The sequence below is a fragment of the Lissotriton helveticus genome, chromosome 4_1 (genome assembly GCF_964261635.1).
Source record: "Lissotriton helveticus chromosome 4_1, aLisHel1.1, whole genome shotgun sequence".
Classification (NCBI taxonomy): Eukaryota; Metazoa; Chordata; class Amphibia; order Caudata; family Salamandridae; genus Lissotriton; species Lissotriton helveticus.
Genome location: NC_136063.1, coordinates 363104297 through 363123135, shown reverse-complemented (window position 1 = coordinate 363123135; position 18839 = coordinate 363104297). Strand labels below are relative to the sequence as shown.

At 43.0% G+C, this 18839-nt stretch overlaps 1 protein-coding gene across 1 annotated transcript in view; it reads left to right on the top strand.

Annotated features, from left to right (window-relative positions):
• Nucleotides 1-18839, top strand: part of LOC144827999 (fibrocystin-L-like) — a 1093512-nt gene that overhangs the window by 58071 nt on the left and 1016602 nt on the right. Inside the window, exon 5 of the mRNA XM_078686146.1 lies at nucleotides 16759-16816. Coding sequence (XP_078542272.1) covers nucleotides 16759-16816 — 58 coding nt within the window. The remainder of the gene's footprint in view (nucleotides 1-16758; nucleotides 16817-18839) is intronic.

Genomic DNA, 18839 nt, shown 5'->3' with positions numbered 1-18839 from the left:
TGACAGGCTCAAGGTGTGGCATTGGATTTGAACATTTCTTCTTCATATGCCAACTTGGAAATACGTTATTTCAGGCAGCACATATCTGGACACAATGTCCAAAAGAATTAGTCGAGCATTCAGCGTACTGGAGCAGGTTAATTGACAATGCTTTTATAAATGGACTGGTAGCCTGGTTTCTTCACACAAGTTATTTGAATACTTGAACTCAAGCATGCACAACATTTATATTACATACAACGACAGTAAAACTTTTATGAACGTCAGGAAGACCTACCTTAGCGCAGGTTTTCTTAAAATTCATTCACCAATTGTCTCTTGGTAAATGGATTCCCAGCATGTGTATGAAAAAAACCTAGATGTTTCCCTATGTTTGAATTCTGATTAGCAATAGGGCTCATGCTCTGCCAATTCTTGAATGATACAATTAGTGTGGTTTCCACAATGAGCAGCACTTTCTTCTTTCATATAGTCAGTTGAAACTCTTAACAAACCACAGTCACTATATGTTCTGGGACTATTCAGAATCTTTCAGTTTTAACAGTTCAATGCAGCCTCCAAATTATCTATCCAGCTGTAGGCTGTGGGGGACACCTGGTATCCATAACCACTGGCTGCTGTGCTTCCCTCTCCGAAATACAAATTGTGGTGGCATATGGAGTGGAAAAGCAACATGATTGACTTGGATTAGGCTTTGAATGTGCACTGTTATCTAGATGAGAGAAGACTGGCAAGTCTACAACTTGCTTGAAGACTTCAATGAAATTACAGGTTGCCTTTCTTGAGCTCTGGCTATTACAACTCGGCCAATTTAGTCAAGTTTACTGTGTAGTCTCACACTTTCAGTTCAGAGTTTGGTGAGAACCCTCGTGGCCTACCTATTGGTATAAGATGTAATTTGCCAAAGGTTTCATTGTTTTTAAATAATTTTGTTTTTGAATGGGCTCACTTTAGCAACAAATGATAAAAAACATTTTTTTGTTAGGTTTAGAATTTACAAAAATAATGTCGTTCATTCTTTTCAGGTTATTGGTTGAGCCATAACACTCTTAGGGTCTCTACAAACACTCAAATGGTGATGGGAGTGATACCTAGTCAAAACTACTTGTAAATGATATGGGTCATTTTCAAACCCATTATTTCCCTCAAGGTCTTCTCCAAACACTGGTGAACGGCTATACACTGTTTTTTTTTAGGTATGTACTTCCTTTACTGTGGAAGGGATAAAGGGTCTATCTTTGTAAACTTCACAGGACAGAGGAAGAGGAGGGATCCTTGAAGGTTACATTTGTTCATATTCAATGCTAAGTTAAGATAAGAGGTTCACCAATTCAAGATTGTTCCTTTAATCCCTTGGTTGCTAAGCCTTTTCTCCTAGGAATGAAAAGCCTTTTTTGCTATTTTGGGTACTTTGCACTTACGTCTTCATACAAAATAACCACATTTTTAAGCATACCCATGATTTGTTGATTCCCCTAGGGGGGGGGGGGGGGGGTGTCAGAAAAAAAATAAAAATGGGGAAAATGTGTTCAGCAAAAAAGTGTCTGGTGTTTCCTAAAAATTGCATTAAAGAAATGTTTACTGTGCTGAAATCACTTTCTTCCCATCATTCAGGAACACACAGAGCTGTATCAAAAAAACCTATTTTTTCACTACAGCGTTTGCATTTTTCTAAGAGATAGCTATTGTTTTCTAGTTTTTGTGCTTTCGAATTTTTTTCAGTTTGTTGTGGAACCAGGTGTGTATCTCATGGGTGATTCCAGACCGCAATGGATTTCTGAAAAGTAGACAACATTCTTAATTGAGCTAGGAGTAATTTGTGTAGATCCCTCAAGGCCTCCCAATAAAACCAGGGGCCATATTATCAAGAAAGGGCGAAACATTATCGCCGCTTTAATCGACAGGAAACTGCCGCTAAAGTGGCGACAATGGGATTGAAAATATGCCCTTGTGAATTTCCATAGAAGCCCAGGTTGACACCAGAACCTGGGCTTCTATGCGAATTCACAAGGGCATATAATCAAGCCCAGTATCGCCCTTTCTTGATATTATGGCCCCAAGTGTTGAAATCAAAATATTGGAAACGAGTACGAAAAGGATCCATTTGTAACAAAGTTTTTTATATGCAATTTCTTGTCACAATGGACTATTTATAGTAGCAATATACCTTTACGTCCACTAGACCCTTCTGGTCCGAGGGATATATAGGTTTTGTAGGCTCTCCAAGAACCCTAGCTACCCAGAGCCAAAAACAGAGCTGCACCTTACAATGTTTTGTCACTAAGCACAGGGTATTTAGCAATTCAAATGGTACACCATAATGAGTGAACATTTGTAATGTAAGAAGGTGGTTTATTTCTTGTCAGGGGTGAACACCAAAAGTCACTAAATTAACCTGTGCATAACCCTCTGGTAGCTTGGCATAAAGATGTCTGGCTTAACTTTGACAATTTGTAGGGAATTGATGCAACACACAAACAGTCGTAAAGTGAAAAAACAGCACAAATAAATTCCAGACCAATTTGGAAAACTTGAATACATTTTAATATATAAAATGATGAAAGTACAACACAAATCCAATCAATAGAACCAGAGATATGCAATTTTAAAGTTTCTATTAAAAAGCATTTCTAAAAGCACAAAGTGCCACTTGCAGTTATCTGGTTGCATTAGATCAGGAGAAAGTTACATGTTTAGGCAGACAGCAAAGGAGGGCCCAGGTTAGTCAATCTGAATAAGTCTGGTGCGAAGAGTTCCATTTGTATTGAAGAAGTCTGCAAAGAGCAGGCTGAGCATCTGAGACGGTTGTCGCTGTAGCATGTTAAGTAATTCAGGCATTTCAGATGTTGGTTGCTGTAGCATGAAGAACCAGTCAAGCACCGCAGAGTGTCATTGTTGGAGTTTCGCGCTGGTGGGCAGCTTAGACTGTGATTGCTGTAGCATAAAATGCAGGTCTCTCATTGTATTTGTATTTGTATTTATTACTTATAGAGCGCTAACAATCATCCAAGTAGGATATCACGGCGCTGTAACGGCTATGATGTGTGGTGGGTTAACATAGGTAGTGCTAGTTTAGTCTGGTTTAGGGAAAAGGAATCTTGCTGATCATCACTGGCAGTCGCTGCTAAGGGCCAGACTTGCTGAAGCTCCGCATTGGCAGTCGTCACATGCGGCAGAGTCTTGGAATAAACAGGCCCCTTTGGGGACATGAAGAGCGCAAACCTCAGTATTTTTACCTTTTCTTTAGGAGGGGTACACTCTGATGACAGCTAAGGGTCAATGACCTAGCTAGCACCTCTTGAGGATCAGGGCATAGGCTGGTCCAGTTGCATGTCTAGGCAGGTCAAGTTGCAGAAGATTAGCTGGAAAGTTGCAGGGAGGGCCACTGAAGCTTAATGTGTACCTGTAGATCACACAGGAGGCCAGCCAACTGACCTTTAGAGTCATTCTGGTTAGCCTAGGATGAAGGCAAGCACGTCCTGGCTTCTTTCTCAGATAGCAAGGCAACTTTTCAATCAGTAGGGCAGAGTACATGTAGAACAATTTACTAGGGACTTACAAGCAGGTTAAATGTGTCAATCAGGTCACGGCTAATTTCACTATGTTTGAAGGAGAGAGCACAAGTACATCAGCACTAGTTAGCAGTGGTAAAGTGCAATAAGTCGTTAAGCCAACAAAAAAAAGCCAACAAAAAAACTCAGCAAAGCAGGAGAAGTGAAGGCAAAATGTTTTGGGGAATAGCATGCCAAGAATGTGAGGTCTAGCAGGTATGAATGAAAGCTACATTTTTCTGAAATGTACACAAGATGTTGAGTTTAGGAGCAGTAGATAATTGCACATCTCTAAATTTGTGGGCACCCATGCTAGCATATGATTCAGAAGGCGTTTTGTAAAATGTCTTCTTTCGTACACAAGAGCTTACATTTGGAAAAATACAATACAGAGAAGTCCAAATTGTAATAACTCATGTTCTAATATTCAGTCTTTCCGCACATCTCTCAATAAAAACAGTGCCCCAGTTGTGTGGCTGGGCCTAGCGCCTGCGTTTCAAAACACCACAAAACATGAACTGAAGATATCATATTTCACAGAACAGAATTCCTGCTTTTTTTACAATGTTCAAATATTCAAAATGTGGTTAGCTGTGGATGTTGGGCCCTAGATTCGTCAGCACCTATGAAAACTTACTAAATCCATTTGAATTTGACACCTAGTGGAGGCCAGGGTGGTGTGACTTGTGTGGCCTTCTCCCCATCTCCCAATAAAAATGTTACCTCACTTATGTGGTTGGGGCTAGCGCCTGCAAAAGGATAGGGCTGAAAACACAAGGTGCAGATATCAACATTTCCTGACCAAAGAAAATGACCCTATTTGGCAATTGTGGTAGCTGCAGTATTTGTGCCTGGGCTCGGCGTCACCCCGGGAAAACTCCCAAACCCAGATTTGTTTAAAAAATGGAGACCTATGGAGTCAAGGGTGTTGTCCCTCGTGTGGATCCCATGACAATTTTCTACCCACAGTGCCCTGCATTCCTCAAACTTTGGCTATAATGACACATTTTTCTTCCATTTATGTGCTTTAAACTTCAGAAAACCACAGTGATCCACAAAATTCGGACCACCTAGCCTTCCGCCACTTGTCTCAATTAAATGCCACCCCTCTTCTCTGGCTGGGCCTAGTGCCCGCGGCAGGCACATATCATATCAGGGTCAACTGCAATGAGAGTGCCGTGTGGTGACTTTTGCTAGTGCAAAAATCTCAGGAAAAGTTTATATTAAGACCTATAAAAAACTTAATAAAGAGATTTCTGGTTCCGCAACAATCCTCTTGCTGGGTCAAATGAATGTTTGCTACCGTGTTAGAATGGAGCACAACGCAAGTACATTTCAATAAATTAACTTTTAGTATTTATTATTCAATCAATCATGAGAATTTTTTTGTCATTTTAAAAGTTTTATTTTCCTCATTAAGAGATTAGTCATTATTTTTTGGTCTTTATTCAAGTTTGTTAGATGAGTCTGTTTACAGAAATATCAAGAAAATAGCTGTTAAAACTGTATACATAAAAACAACAATGTGGTCCATAAAGGAAATAGTTCCATTCTAACTTAAAGGACCTAAACTAGTCAGAACCTATAAAGAGTTCCTTTGGAAAAGAGTAAGAGGATCTTGGAGGAATCAGGATTAGCTAAGAAAAGGTTCACCTTCCCATGAAGGGCAGTCCAGGAAAACTCAGCCAAGTTTCCCAACAGCTGCAGTAGCAACCATTAATACAGATTAAAGAAATTAGTCACAGCAGTAGATATGACCAGCATAGTAGAAACAGGAAAATCACTGTTCGTAGTAGGTCACAGTAGATTTCGGTGAGGGTATGGAAGGCGAGATGTGCATAGAATGCATCACATTAGCTTTCTAACAAGGAACATTTACTATATAGAAAGGCATAAAACATGTTGAAAACTTCACATGATGGGCTTATCACAGGCTAAAAGGAAAGGATCCTCCTAAGGTCTGTCTTCTCCACCTTTTATTCCCAGGGTGAACGTTCATGTTGACGATTTGAAATTCCTAAGTTGCTACAAAGTATTACTATAAGTTCCGTAGAAAAAGGTTCTCATGAGAACCTCTGCAAGCCTACTCTGTTAGCTGTGTAGTCGTTCCATTGTATAACAAAGGTCTTACCTATAAAATGAAACATTAATATTTAGCACATCCTGGTTAAATCATGTAAAACACTCTAGAGCAAACATTTTCTTTCATTATTATTAGAGAAAGCTATCTAAAATATGATGAGGTCATATGGTGCAAAAATAGAAGAAATACATTTTGCAGCAAACAGTACTTTTCATAAACGGTCACGTCTAACATTGAATCAACTTTCGCAGAAAGGCATTATTTTATTAAAGAGACAGTGATGAATTTGGACGATTGAGGCCTAGGAGTAAAATAACTATAGAAATATGAGCCTAATCAAATAAAATAAACATCGTTAATTTTCTGGCAGGTTTCATAAAAGTACACTTTTCTAACTACTAGATTAGCATGCATTCCCTACGTTAATATAAAGCCACTTTTTTGCATTGTCATAAGGCTAATTTACGTCAGGTTTTCAACTTCGGCACTCTCATTAACCCTCTCATTAACCCTGCTTGGATTTGTGCCTGTGCATCATTTCACTTTCACTTTCTTTGTAATGACATAAGCATGCCATTCGAGCTGCTAGTGATTGCAAACTAAAAGAAACTTGACTCAGGCTGCAGGGGAAGTTTTTCCCCTGCAGCCTGAACCAAACTTTAACAAGCATTTACAATGCAGCGGTCTCGCCATTGCAAAAGTTAGAGCTATTGGCATTGTAAATGACAATTTTTTTATTTATGTGTTGGGTTTGAAAACAGATAAATAAATGGCATTGTCATTTTCAATGCCAATAGCTGAATCTCTCGCAAATGCAAGACCTATTGCATTTGCACCCACACACACACACACACACACACATATAGATGTGGTAGATGTGGTGGTGGTGAATCTGGTGGATGTGGATGTGGTGGATGTGGTGGTGTTGGATGTGGTGGTGTTGGATGTGGTGGTGGTGGATGTGGTGGTGTTGGATGTGGTAGTGGTTAGGATGTGGTGGTGGATGTGGTGGATGTGGTGGTGGGGGATGTGGTGGTGGTGGATGTGGATGTGGTGGTGCTGGATGTGGTGGTGGAGGTGGATGTGGTGGTGGAGGTGGATGTGGTGGTGGAGGTGGATGTGGTGGATGTGGTGGTGGTGGATGTGGAGGTGGATGTGGTGGTGGTGGATGTGGCGGTGGTGGTGGATGTGGTGGTGGATGTGGTGGTGATGGATTTGGTGGTGGTGATGTGGTGGTGATGGATGTGGTGGTGGTGGATGTGGTGGTGGTGGATGTGGTGGTGGATGTGGTGGTGGTGGATGTGGTGGTGGTGGATGTGGTGGTGGATGTGGTGGTGGTGGATGTGGTGGCGGATGTGGTGGTGGATGTGGTGGTGATGGTGGATGTGGTGGTGGATGTGGTATTGGTGGTGGATGTGGTTGTAGTGGATGTGGTGGTGGTGGTGGTGGTGGTGGGGCATATCATCTTCACAATCTCTGACACCATGCCCATTAACCTTGATAAAATGCTGTCAAGTTGTGCGTTGTGCCATGACTTTCCATCAAATGCTGCCAAAAGCCACAACACACCATTATCTTTGGTCAGATACTTTCGAGGTATGCACCGAGGCCATATCTTTTTATCCGATGCTGTTGAGGTGCACCATGCTCCAGTATCTTTAATTGGGCACTTCGAAGAGTACATATTGAGCATCACCTTCGATTGATTTTAACTATGGGCGAATTTTGCGGATCTGCGGTCCGCGAATTCATGTAAAATAGCAAAAAAATCCGCGGATTTTCCTGTAAACTCGCAGATTTTTTTGCGATTTGCACTCTACTCAACTAGAGTACTTTCTACTGGCTAATCAGTAAGTGCTACCTCGTTGGGTTAATGTATAGTGCTTTTCCTACACTGCAGTTGCGTAAAGGGCCAGATGATTTGTCTCCACTGACCATGTGTGCCTGTAACTTTGCCACCGCGCCAAAAGGCGCAGAGGTCCCTTGAGTGAGCTGTCCATCATAGTTGGGAAAGGGCGGCAAGACGTTTGATACTGCTAGTGTGTGGTGCAGGGCCAAACGGGCGGGACTTCTATGTGTGTCAACATGCCTCTTGTGTATAAAGGGTCAGAGAGCGAGCAGGGCAGCAGGTGAGGAGAAAGCAGCCTCCTGGTCACAGGAACTACATGGGGGTTGCGCTCGAGAAACTCAGGGATTCAAATACCTCTCTCAAGTATTACAGCTAATTTTCGACTGCAGATATGGGGTTAAAGCACACTTGCCCAGCCTCAACCGTGCTCACTAATGTTTTGGGCTGATTAATACATTACTGAATTTGAGCTTCAACTCGGGCACCTGCTTTATTTATATCTGTAAGTGCTTCCTGTTGAGGTTTAATTTTTAGCCCACAGGAAGCACTTACAGAGTTAAGGCAGGTGCCCGAGTTGAAGCTAACTTTGTAACCATTTTAGAATGGCGCCGGCAAGCTGCCAGAGTTGAAGTTGCAACTTGCAAGTAAGCAACCTCAACTTTGCCGGCGCCATTCTAAAATGGTTACAAAGTTAGCTTCAACTCAAGCACCTGCCTTAACTGTAAGTGCTTCCTGTGGGCCCAAAAAAAAATCCGCCCGCGAGCGGATTTGCCGATTTTTCTGCATTTTCGCGAGATTCGCAGACCCCGAAATTGCCGAAAATCCGCAAACTCCGCGAGCGGAACGGATTTTTATCCCACAGTTAATTGATTGCTTTAGAGGTGCATATTGTAGGGAGAAGGTCAGCGGCAGCAAATAATCATCTAGAGAAGGCCTCAAGCCTTGACCCTAAACGTTTCTGGATTGGCTTCAATGTTAATTTTAATGTTAAGAATGATTTATAGAGTGCACTTACACCGGTTGGTTTCATGGCGCTGTAGGAGAGAAGGCAGAGTACGTTACCCGAAAGTTGTAGGCTTGCTCATAAAGCCAGGTTTTAAGGGCTCTTCTGAATTTCATGAGATCTGAGCGGATCTCCAAGGGGAGGGAGTTCCAAAGTCTGGGGCCGAGAGTGGCAAATCTGCAACCTCCTGTGCAATATACTCTTTATGTTGGCTTATTTTTTCTGAGCTTTGGTACTTCGATAAAGTTTGTGGGGACTTGCATCTCCGTATATATATATTTAAAAAATATATATAATTTCTAATTCTAGAAATATATAATTTCAGAATCTGGCACCGTTTTAAGTTCTGCATAGAGGGTGTTTTCTGAAAGTGGCGCTTGCTGCGCTCGGACACATCCAGCCATATTCCTGGCTGTCCCTGTGCCCTCGCCAGCCTCTGAAAGCCGCCCTTGTTTGCTTGGGGTGGGTGAGGGTCCTGCTTTTACCCCTCCTAACCCGCGTGGCGAATACCACTCTTGTGCGTGGTGACCCCTCTGCGGGCCGCCACACAGCCGGTGTCATGGCGCTTAGGCAGCCCGCAAGAGCCACCCGAGGAGAATACCCAACAAGTCACAGTGCTGTCACGTGCCCGGATTCTCTCTATTGGGGAGGAGGCAAGGGCGGGGGATCCGTCACACGTCTGATTGTCTTTGCAGGGACGTGGGGACTAGGGAACGTGTCCTGCTTTTCTCCATGGGGACGGTGGGGCTGGGGCAGTCGGTCACGCATCGGGCAGGTTCTGCAGAGACATGGTCAAAATTGTCCGTTTTGTGCTCCCTCGTCCTGCATGTGCTCAGTGTTCGAACGCTGTGTATCCAGAAGAGCTGTTAACTAGGCATTGTTGCTGATTGTTATAGAAAGCGGACTGTTGGAGGACCTCCCCTACGGGTGCAGATGGCCCCTCCATCTTGCTGTGATGTGTTTTTTGGTTACCAGAAGCTATAGTGTTATGTGTTGGACGTGTCGGACACCCCAAGCATGTTTTAAACAAACTGGATAGTTCCCGTGATCAGTTGTTGTGATCCTAGCATACGTGAAAATCATTTGCGTGGTCTGCAGCGTACTTAGTGGAGTGTGGCGTAATGCATCTTTAACTAGTGGGATATCTGCCAGCAGGGATATGCGTCCAGAAAACGAAAAATAAATACAATCGCTCGCCATTTTTTTTTCTCTAAGCCCTGTCCTTTTGCGATTGGTGGCGTGTTTTTTACTGAAAACGTCACTGAGAGAAAGAAACGAAAAAAACACGCCCCTCAATCCGAAAAGGACGGGGCTTAGCTTCAAAAAATGACGTCACAGAAACCTCTTCTCCAATGGCTGGCTGCCGTTTAGGGAGCCAGCCAATGGAGAAGAGGGGCGGGTTTAAACCTCGCTACTCTGAGACATAAGATCTCGCCAGCGAGACTGCGCATGCGCAGCCTACGCTAGCCGAGACCTAAAAATCTCTCTAAATTGGTGTCTTTAAACTCTAGAAATGTCTTGACTATCATACACACATAATTGGAGATTAACCCCTTGCATGCTATGGACCTGCTATAGATGTCTCCCGCAAGTACTGGACTAGGGGCAGGAAATCCCTCTGGTGAGAGCACCAGAGGGATTTCCTGCCCCTAGTGCAGTACTTGCGGGAGACATCTATAGCAGGTCCATAGCATGCAAGGGGTTAATCTCCAATTATGTGTGTATGATAGTCAAGACATTTCTAGAGTTTAAAGACACCAATTTAGAGAGTCAGGTTTCACCTTTGTCTTTGATATGCAGATCCTCATTTAGAACAATAATGGTTCATGTAGCGATTGTGAATTTAGAGTTGGATCCCAGAGACGAGAACTAGAGTCATTTTATTTTGTGACATATCCTTGCAGTTAGTTAGGGTCTGCTTTAGAGATTGGCAGATGGTATTGTGGGGGAACCCTGACATTTTGAAACCCTAAAAACCTTTAACTTAACAGAACACTCACAAATTGATGAATTGGATATTTTGTTTTCTTTTTGAGTTGAGGTACATGTGGGAATTCGGAGGAGTCAAAATGGTCACAAAAAACTCCACACATCATTAAGGTATTAGAAAATAGTCACCAAAAGTATATATTAGCACAGTATTGAGGTAATGGCAATGAGACAGGTGAGAGACTGAACAAGCCAGACGACCGCCTCGATGGATCTAGTTTGTGCATGTGTTGAAGTAGTTGTTGAGCTGTTTTGACTCTGCTTTTTCTGGTTTAGTGTCTTTGCGCATTTTCTCGCTGCTGATCAGTGTTAAGTGCTCCTATGATAAATTATATTTATGGATTGGTGTTTCTATATTTTGCTTATTTAATTTACTGGTCCTAGTCCCAGGTAAAGTGCACAAGGTGTGTCAGGGCCTGTAAACAAATGCTGCTAGTGGGCCTGCAGCACTGGTTGCGCCAACAACCCAAGCAGCCCTTCAAAGGATTCTCAGACTTACCACTGCCGTGTCTGCGAGCAGCTGTGACTGCCATGTCGACCTGGCAAGTACACCCACTTGCCAGACTCCCAAACCTTCCATTTTCTTACATGTAAGGCACCCCTGAGGCCCAAGGTACCCCTATGGGAAGGGTGCAGTGTATGTGAAAGGTAGGGCATATACTGGTGGGTGTGGCATGTCTGATAGTGAAATACAGTGTATTCCATTTTTCACTATTGAAAGGCTATCTGTCCCATGGGATAGTGTGGAAGATGTTTTGTAACATCTTACAAGTATAACTTTCCATTGGGACAAGATAGGAGAAGGGAGTTAAGTATGCCAGAACTCAGAATTTAAAAACACATCTTTTGGTAAAGATGGTTTTTAAATTGTGTGGATGAAAATGCCACTTTTAGAAAGCAAAGCTACTCAAATTCAACAAAAAGAAAGCCACTGGCATCATATAAAGGGGCCCGTGCACCTGAAAGGAAAAAAGACAAAGTGAAACCTCCTGCCCCTTCCAGAAAGGATTTGCTTTTTTAAAAATTGGAGAACAAGATACTGTCAACCCGGTCAATAAAAATGAGCCCCCAATAACCAGACTACACCATGTCACAGCCCTGAAGAGAGTCCCATGTGTGATCCTGGGACTTTAAACGCTTCAGCATTTTCTTCCCGCCGTTGAGGAATGAACAGTTAATGAACCCAGACAGTGTTAAGGGATATTTAACGTTGATTTAACCCCAACTGTTCTCAAGTTTATTTCCAATGGTTAGCCTCTCTCTAAAGCCACTATGAGCCTCGTGTAAAGGGAGTGCTTCATGTCTAATGTTCTAGAAACAACTGACTGGTGTGCTGTTCTTTTTGCACTATTGAGAATGTGTTTATATACATTATTTGTTTTTTGCTATCTATTATGTACACAGTGTTTTTGTAAATATTTGTACATAACCTTTTGGTCTATAATTTTTTGTAACAAACAGTGTATTCTCATTTCAAATGACATAATGAAAGAATGAAGTAACGGTTAAATAAAAAAACCAGGACCAAATAAATTAAATATTGGCCCTTAGTCTGTTTAAGAAGACAGCAGCATAAAAAATGGTAGCAAGGTTCTTTGTTGTATTACTTTTAGAAAGTATGCATTTTCTTACTTAACCATCCTGTGTGCCTCTGCTGGGTTGTGGATCAACTGTCTTGCTTTGGAATGACGGGGGACTGGGCCTGGGGATGTGCATTCACTGTAGATAGCCACTCGGGGGCGGGGGGGTTGAGGTGTGTCCTGCCTTTCCTGGATGAGTCAGGGCTGGGCTGAAAAGAACTGGGCTGTATTTAGAGAAGTAGGAGGAGATTTCCTTGCACCTGAATAGACCTGATCTGCTTTACACAATGCTGTCTCCACCTCCTGCCAGGAAGCTGGACCAGAGAGGACAGACCTAGTTTGGGCAAAGCACAGAGACCAAAGGAAAAGGCTGTCTAAATATTGGTGCCCCGAACCCAGAACTTTAGAACTCTTTTGGACCCAGAAGACTGCTAAAAAGAAGAGCTCGAGAAGTTGTGAGGAGGAACTACCACTTGACTGTGTGGTTTGCTGTGTTGGCCTGCAGTGGCTGCTTCTGTCTTGGGCAGAGAAAGGACTTGACTGAACTTTCTGCATAGCTTGCCCCTTGTTCAAAAAGTCTCAGGAACAGCAGACTTCAAGTTCTCTGTCACCAGCACTGGGAACTGTGTGTTTTGTGCTGCAACGGACAAAAAAGCAACCCAATGCCATCACTGATGCCGCTGCCAACTTTGTGTCCTAAAGGCACTGCAAAGGGCACGGCTGCACTTCGCATCGCCACCTTGGTCTCACCGATGCCGCCACTGAGCCGCTGCTTGCACCGCAACCTATAGATACCGCACTTCGCACCACCTCGCTTCAAGCCACTACCTTGATACCCCCGATGATGCCACCCCACACTGACATCGTCACTGCTACTTTCACCATGGGTCGAGGGCACTGCTCAGAAGTTACACAACACACTTTCCTCATCCCGCACCGGAGCCTTGGCCTACCAATGCCGACGCCATCGAGTCTAGTTCATCAGCCAAGGACAGAGCTTCACCCACGACAACGCCGCTGCTTGCACAGTGACCTCCCATCACAGCGACGAGCACTGCATCACTGCACACTTACAGCTCTGGTCCCACCGACGCCGTTGGACAACTGTCACCGAGCTGCTGCCTGCACCGCAACCTGAGGGCACCGCACGCTGCTCTGCTGCTTTTCACACTGCAGCACCGGATGCCTCCCGGCTTCAACCATGAGAAGTTTGGTCTGCAACGCTTGTGTCTTTAAGGTCCCTACGACTCCTGCACCGACCTCCAGAACCAACACCTGCCAACACTGGTTCTTCAGGGCTCAATGAGAGGCATCAATGCCCTTCATTTTCAAAGGTACGGTTTTTCGGTCTTCTCGATGCCATAGCTGGCCTGCGACGCTGTAGTCAGCCAGAACTGTTTGGATTTGTTGTTCACAATGATTGCCCCAGATGAAGCTCTTGACTTCAAGGAACTGTATTTTAGGTTTATGTTTGAATTTTGAGATTCCTTAGAACTGTATGATGGACTTTTATCATTTTGGTCTTGTTTGCGCAATAAAATATTGGATATGGTGTGGTGTCCATTTGTATGGCCAGATTCACAAAAGTAATCTGAGACAAAATCCTAAATTTACGACTTTTGGAATTCCCAAAAGGCATTTAGGAGTAGTAAAGTTAGCATTTTGTCTTAAATTTGTCTTAAGTTGTGGTTTTAAGACAAAATCCTAACTTAAATTAATCTTAAATTAAACTTAAATTAGGATTTTGTCTTGAGACCAAAACTTAAGACAAACTTAAGACAAAATCCTAACTTAAGTTTAACTTAAAATAAATTTAAGTTAGGATTTGTTTTAAGACCAAAACTTAAGACAAACTTAAATCAACATCCTAACTAAAGTTTAACTTAAGTTAGGATTTTGTCTTAAGACCACAACGTAAGGCGAACTTAAGACAAAATCCTAACTGTACTACTCCTAAATGCCTTTTGTGAATACGTAAAGTCATAAAGTTAGGATTTTGTCTCAGATTACTTTTGTGAATCTGGCCTGTAGTGTTTCACTGTATTACTGTTGGTTATGTGCAAGTGCTTCACACACTGCCTCTGCCAAGGTACCAAGGGGGTGAGCAGGGGTTATTTTAGAGGTGTATCCCCCTTATCCTGACTAAGAAGACGGTCCCTACTTGGACATGGTAACAACCTGCCAACTATAGACCCCCATTTCTAACACCCCCATACCTCTGCTTTCTCCCAGGGTGTGAGGGTCACTATTTTCTGTCAGCCAATGACCACCAGTATTTTCCATCAGACCTTCCACTATAAATACAGCAGAGATTTGATGGCTTTACTCTGATAGATCGTACTCTGACAGAAGGCTGCACTTCTTCCCTGTCCGGCAGACTTTAAAAATATGCCCCTAGCAGCCGTTTTCCATTTAGTTATCCCATGAACAGCAGTTTGCACACCTGCATCTGGAAGTTAGCAGATTTTCAAAGTCTTTATGTACTTTCTTTAGATGAGGGAACATTTACCTGGGTGTCAGAGATCTAATTGAGCCTGTGGTTGCCAGTGGGGCCCTCCTGCACTAATTTTTAGAGACTGGCATATATTTTCCTTCATCAGATATTGAAGTAAGCAAGAAAGCATACAACACACACACAGGATAGAAGGAGGAAGTGAAATATGGAAAAACAGGCACAAAGGGGCATATTACCAACAACTAGCGATAATTTTTGTCTCTAACTTGTTTAGAGACAAAAATTATCGCCGCACATCGGCGATTTTTATCGCAGATAAACCTTGCTATTAGCAAGGTTTATCGCAAATGCGATAAAAAACGGCCGCAATGCATGAATATCGCTGAAAAGTCAGCGATATTCATGCATTATCGAGCAAATGCTCTTAGCCATGTTATCCACCTCCCATTGGATAACATGGTGAAGAACTGCTCAGGGCAGGTGTTAGCTTTTGGAGATATTCGCGCTTAGCGCGAATATCTCCAAAAGTTGGTAATAGGAGATAGCGATGTTAGCGACTGTTTCCAGTCGCTAACATCTTGGCACGCCCACTTTGCATGTCATTAGTGATAAATATCACTGACATGCAAAGCGGGGCCCAAGATGGTCGCTATCTCCTATTAGCTGTCACTAACTGGTGTTAGCGACAGCTTGGTAATAGGGAGATAATTTTATCTCCGCTTGCTTGGCTTTTAAAGCCAAAAAAGCGGAGATAAACCCCCTTGATAATATGCCCCAAAGTGAGAAACAAGAGAGAGTGTTAGTCCTGTCAGCCCTTGTGTGCCATTTGTTTGCTGAGATTTTTTTTATTGACCGCAGGACTTTACCATTGCTAGCCAGTGCTAAATTGCTTGTGTTCATGCCCCTAAACATATGCATCTGATTGGCATATTTAGTTTATTTATAAGTCCTTTGTAGAGTGGTATACCATATACCCAGGGCCTACTAGTGGTTCTACCGCACATATTGTGACACCCACTTAAGTAGCCTCTTAAAGCATGCCACAGACCTGCTATTGCAGCCTGAATGCAGTTTTAAACTGCCAATTCGACTTGGCAACATAACCTCCTTGCCAGGCCTTAAACTTTCCTTTTAATGCATATAAGTCAACTCTAGGGTAGGCCCCAGGTAGCTCAAGGGGGAGGGTGCATTGTACTTGAAAGTTTGAACATGCACTTTTAAGGTTTACATGTCATGGTGGTGAAAAACTCCTAAATCTTACAAGAGTAATGCAGGGTGGCCACATTCCGATAATTCCACGGACCCCAACATTTCCCACATGGTGAGATAAAATAATTGCAGTGTCTGGTAGTGGATTAAAGAGCCCTGAGGAGAGTTCAACACTCCGGAGCCTTTTTATTTGACACAAAAATAATTAATTAATTGATAATATTGCCAGAACAGGGCTTTAGCACTGGAACTCTTTCATTTACAAAGTAAGCACTGCCGACTGTTAAAACTGAAGGAAAGATGTTCTGATTCACTTGTGAACTGTTTTCTCACTGAATTGTGAAAAGGCACAGCCCTTGATCCATTTGGCCATCAGCGTATATTCTATATATAAAAAAGGTTTGCCTTATGAGATAGTTTTCTTTCCTCTTTAAACGAGGGGCGTTTGGGAATGGCTTACGCTAATCTGTAGCCTAGTGGTGGCTTGGCCATTGATCTTTTCCCCAAAGACGTTTATGAGGATAGCTTTCATATGTGGTAGGATGCAGTGCTCTTCACACAGCGCATATTTCATTTAATAAAAAAGAAAAACTATATTTTTTCTTTGCTGTTGGGGTCTCCTTTGCTTTTTTAGTAGATGATGTGTTTTTTTGGATACCATTTTCCTGGTACTGACACTGTAATTTTCTCCTGTTGTGTATTTAAAGATGGTTGACTTAGTTTCTTTATAGCTTTAACTGATTACATATATTTCTTGGTTTTGGGATTTCGGGGTCTATTACAGACTTTGTGAGAACTCAGAACAGATGATTAATTGAATTGAGTCAGATGTGGTATACCAAGGGCCTTGGTTAGTCAAGCAAGAGAGATATACATAGCTATAAGGGAGAATGTAGGTTCTGTTGCGTAGGCAACATATGGTATGGTGAACGTTTTATCAAGTTCATGGCGAATCACAACGTGGCAGAATGTACAATTCTTGTGAAAAATAAAATTCTCGAGTCATCCACATTAAAATCAAATACTCTTTGTATTGTAGGCTGGGTCATACTATACTCCTTCGATAACCAGCATCGCACCTTTATCGGCATTACCAGGTAAGACTCAATGAATGCATGCACTGATCGCTCTTCAGCTCTTTCCAGTTTCTCTAATCACAAGTTTAAAGAATGTTTTAAAAAGTTATTCACTTAACAATGTACTTGTTTTTTAAACCTCGCTGTAGTCTTTTAAAACATCCTGTATTTTAGTGAGAAATGAGTATGTAACTCAAGAGCTCACAATGTATAGCCCCTTTGGTTCACGTAGTGAGTGATCTTCTTCTGAGGCTCCCATCTTTCACATGAACAATATCCTAAACAGTGGAGGCCAGCACCAATCAGGGGTGGTGGGGCAAGAGCGATGGGGGTTATGTGGGGGTGGGGGGGAATGAATGTAAAATAAAAAAATTAAAAAGGATTTAACGTTATCGCCGCAGCATCTCTCCTCGTCAGGACTCTGCTGGCCCAGAACAGGAACCTGGAAGCACCCAGGCTCTTCTGGCCAATCACAACGATGCAATGTAGCGTTGTGATTGGTAAGCACCCAGGCTCCCCTTACCAATCACAATGCTGCAATGCAGCATTGTGATTGGTCTGTACGCCGAGGTTCGGTGCTGAAACGGGGACTGGGGGCCTGAGCATGTTCTACACACATGCTGTAAAGCATGCATGTAATGCTGGATCTCTTTCTGCCTGGGTCTTTCGATGCTCCTCACCGGTCTGGGTTTGGTGAGGGTTCACCGGCTCGCTTTCCATGGAGCTCCTGGTTAAACTCTGGAAATCAGACCTCCAGAGCTTTTCAGCAGGATAAACCAGCAGGCCAGGACAGCTTGAGGCTGACGGTGGCCGGCTTGGCTCTTGCGGATGAGTCGTCCCCTTATGGAGCTTTTTCCTAAAGTTGCTCCAAACTTCTGGAACTTCTTCCTGAAGTTCCTCTCGAGGGTCCAAAGTGTCCAACACACAATCCATGGATATGGAAGCTCCAACATGCTCCTTCAAATTGTGGGACATCAGTTACCAGAATCCACTTGTACAAACCCCTTACAAATCCACTGGACGCACTCCAGTTTCTTGGTGGTGATTATCTAGGAGAGCTCTGTTAACTTGTAACTTGCAGGGAGTCAACACGTTATTCCTCTTGAAGCAAGTTAAGTCCCCAGGACAGTAGTTCCAGATTGCGTAGCAGGCATAGTCAGTCAGAGTGTAGGGCTTGGTTGGTGCAACTCAAACTTCCAGCATGGACCCTACTTCTTCTCCTATTTTCAAGGGGGAAATGAAATGTGCAATTTCTCCAACACCAGGGCATATAAAAAATCTTTTATAAGGACCCTGCTTATAGCTACATGACCCCCTACCTCTGGAACACCTTGGGGAGACAATATGAGTCCTGATTATGTATAAATGGTGTAGATCCTCACCCCACAGTTCTCGTAGCACCAAAGTCGATTTTGGATTTTGGGAAGCACTTTTCTACAATGTGGGAAGTGAAATGTACAATTTCCATATCCCCAGGGCATATACAACATCATTTTTAAGGACCATCCTTATAGTAACATAACCTCCCACATCTAGGACACCTAGGGTAGACCCTGGGGGTACCTAATATGCCACAATATTGTAGAATATCAATTTGAAATGCCCCTAACACCAAAGTTAAGTTTGATCACAATTTACATTTAGACGCAGTGCTGCAACACAAGGCTACTTTCAAAAAGACCTCAGGGTCTCAGCAGTGCAGAAAGGGCTGCTGGCCTCTAAACGTTCATGCCCTATTACATACTAGAGACTTAAAGGTAGTTTCACTTCCTCCGCCCTATTATGTACTAGGGACTTATAGTGTAGGTCATGCCAATTATAGTGTACCCTCATGTATGTAGGTGTATTCACTGTAATCTCACAGTGTTTTTACCATGGCACTATTCCTGGGTGTGCCTAGCAGATACCAGGATACAGTCAGAGTCAGTTATCACCAGTACCAGTCAGCAAAGAATGGGGGGTGCACAGGGCACACAGGATGACTTTGCAACAATAGTGCTTAAAAACATACAGCTCCAAATTGGGACATCTGGTTGTGCTTGAT